Source organism: Cyprinodon variegatus, unplaced genomic scaffold (genome assembly GCF_000732505.1).
Source record: "Cyprinodon variegatus isolate N-32 unplaced genomic scaffold, C_variegatus-1.0 Scaffold1811, whole genome shotgun sequence".
NCBI classification, from domain to species: domain Eukaryota; kingdom Metazoa; phylum Chordata; class Actinopteri; order Cyprinodontiformes; family Cyprinodontidae; genus Cyprinodon; species Cyprinodon variegatus.
The window spans coordinates 57,153-59,101 of NW_015152264.1; the positions used below are offsets into that span (position 1 = coordinate 57,153).

Consider the following 1,949-nt stretch of genomic DNA (forward strand, 5'->3'; position numbering starts at 1 on the left):
ACGGGCTAACGTTAGCCCTGGCTGCTGTCACCCTCAGAGGTCCACTGATTGCAGGCTCTCAAAATCTGAACTTTTTTTATATTACGCACTAAATCAGTAAATGGGCCAAACAGTGAAGCTAGTATAATGTTCTCGCCTCAAATGATCTTAAAATGTACTTTTATAAAACAACAGCAACAGAAAAGAAAAGAACTTTTAACTAAATACTCTGAGCTCTGTGAGCGCTAATCTGGAAACTGCTGCTGCTGATGCTGGGAAAGCTGTCAATATCAAGAACAGACAAGTCTGCTCTGATGCATGCTGGGTAAAGATGGAGGGGTGAGAATTGTCACTACCCGATCCGTCCTGCTCATGTGTGAACATAATATGATCCAGGTCACCGAAAACGATGTAATAACGGTACTGGAAATACTTGATTCTATACTTTAAACAATAAATAATGCTAAATTACAAAGCATAGAAAAAATGGAAAACTTTTTCTAGAAGAAATTGATAAGTTTTACATTCTCTCCGTTGTATTGCGTGACGTCATCATCGGGCATGCTCAGAGCAGTCACAGTAACGTTCAAAAGGCTATTTAAGTTTACTGCTTTTTTTCGTTTTTAGAATATGCAATATTTACGCAAGTACAAAAATATTCAAAGGAACCACCCCACCTGAAAAAGACAAAAGAATGAACAAAGTGTTGCCTACCTAAAAAAAGCACTGGAAAAGCACTAAGGCTGAGGCTGATGACGTTTCACAAGCACACGAGAGCGCACAAGTACACAAATAGAGAAACGGCCACTGGGAGCTCTTACAGGACAGGAAGTCAGGGATGGTTTGATGTGTATCCAGGGAGCCACAGTCTGCAGCAGCTTTCATTATCAGTAGCGGTCAATAAATCCGAAGCCCACAGACCCAGGCGGCAGCGTCTGGCCTCGGCGGCTCCTACCTGAGCAGAGGATGCCTTTATGCCTCGCGCAGGAGAAGTCGTCGCACTCGCAGAAGCTCCCGTAGATCTTCCCGAACTCCGACTCGTAGCAGAGGCACTGGTTGCAGCTGCACTCGCCTCGCCCGCTGCACAGCTGCTTGCCCTCTGCTTCCCGGCAGGCGCTGAGGTACATGCTGCTGGCCTCGCCCTCCTGGCACTCGCAGCGGGCCCCCAGGTACCCCGGCTCACACTGACAGGTGCCGCAGTGGTAGGTTCCTGAGGGGTAAAGGGTTTGGAACGTTAGCAGTCACTCTGCTCCGTTTATTTCTCAGAAATTATCTGCTAAGAAGCTCCTCATCCTCAAGGTTTCTTTTTCACAGCAGAATGTCCTGATTTCTCTTCAGTCCTGCTCCTTTACTGCACTTTCCCCAAAAAACTAGACAGGATGTAAGAGGAGGCAGCTTAAAAACATATGTTTAAGAGTAATTCTGCACCTCAATTACTATTATTATGCCCAAAAAACAAGCATGCAGGAGAATCTGTCCCTCATTATGTCAGGGAAAGTAGAATTTAACTGAAGCAGCTTTGGGAGTTTCTCGGATGTTGAAGACGAGGGAGGAAGCAGGAAAACTTCTACCTAAAGCTCCTCATGAACTTCTTCACATTATGGCGAATAAACCCAGAGAAAAGGTGTCCGATTTTCTATTGAAGATAAACTAAATGCGCCAGTCATCCAGGTCATAGTCATTCCAAAAAAGGTTAAAGAACACTGGACTTAGTTTGGCCTCCCATCCAGGAAGCTTTTTCAATTTAAAATATAAGAAATAGCAAGTTTGAGGCTTTATAGAGTGTGTTAGCTTCAGAAAATTGTGAGTTCATATAGGACAAAAAATGAATCTGACACACCGAGGGATTTTCAAACAGCTTCCTGCAGGAGGAGAAAGGCTGCCTGCTCACATTTCAGCACCTTTCTCACTGCTCCCTTCACAGTAGAGCCTTTTATTAACAGATCACAACAGGATGGGGTGGGTCTTAA

At 44.6% G+C, this 1,949-nt stretch overlaps 1 protein-coding gene across 1 annotated transcript in view; it reads right to left on the bottom strand.

Annotated features, from left to right (window-relative positions):
• Nucleotides 1-866: 866 nt before the first annotated feature.
• Nucleotides 867-1,949, bottom strand: part of LOC107104589 (integrin beta-5-like) — a gene marked incomplete at its 5' end in the record, with an annotated part of 26,119 nt that continues 25,036 nt past the window's right edge. The window contains one exon of the mRNA XM_015404623.1: nt 867-1,189. Coding sequence (XP_015260109.1) covers nt 867-1,189 — 323 coding nt within the window. The remainder of the gene's footprint in view (nt 1,190-1,949) is intronic.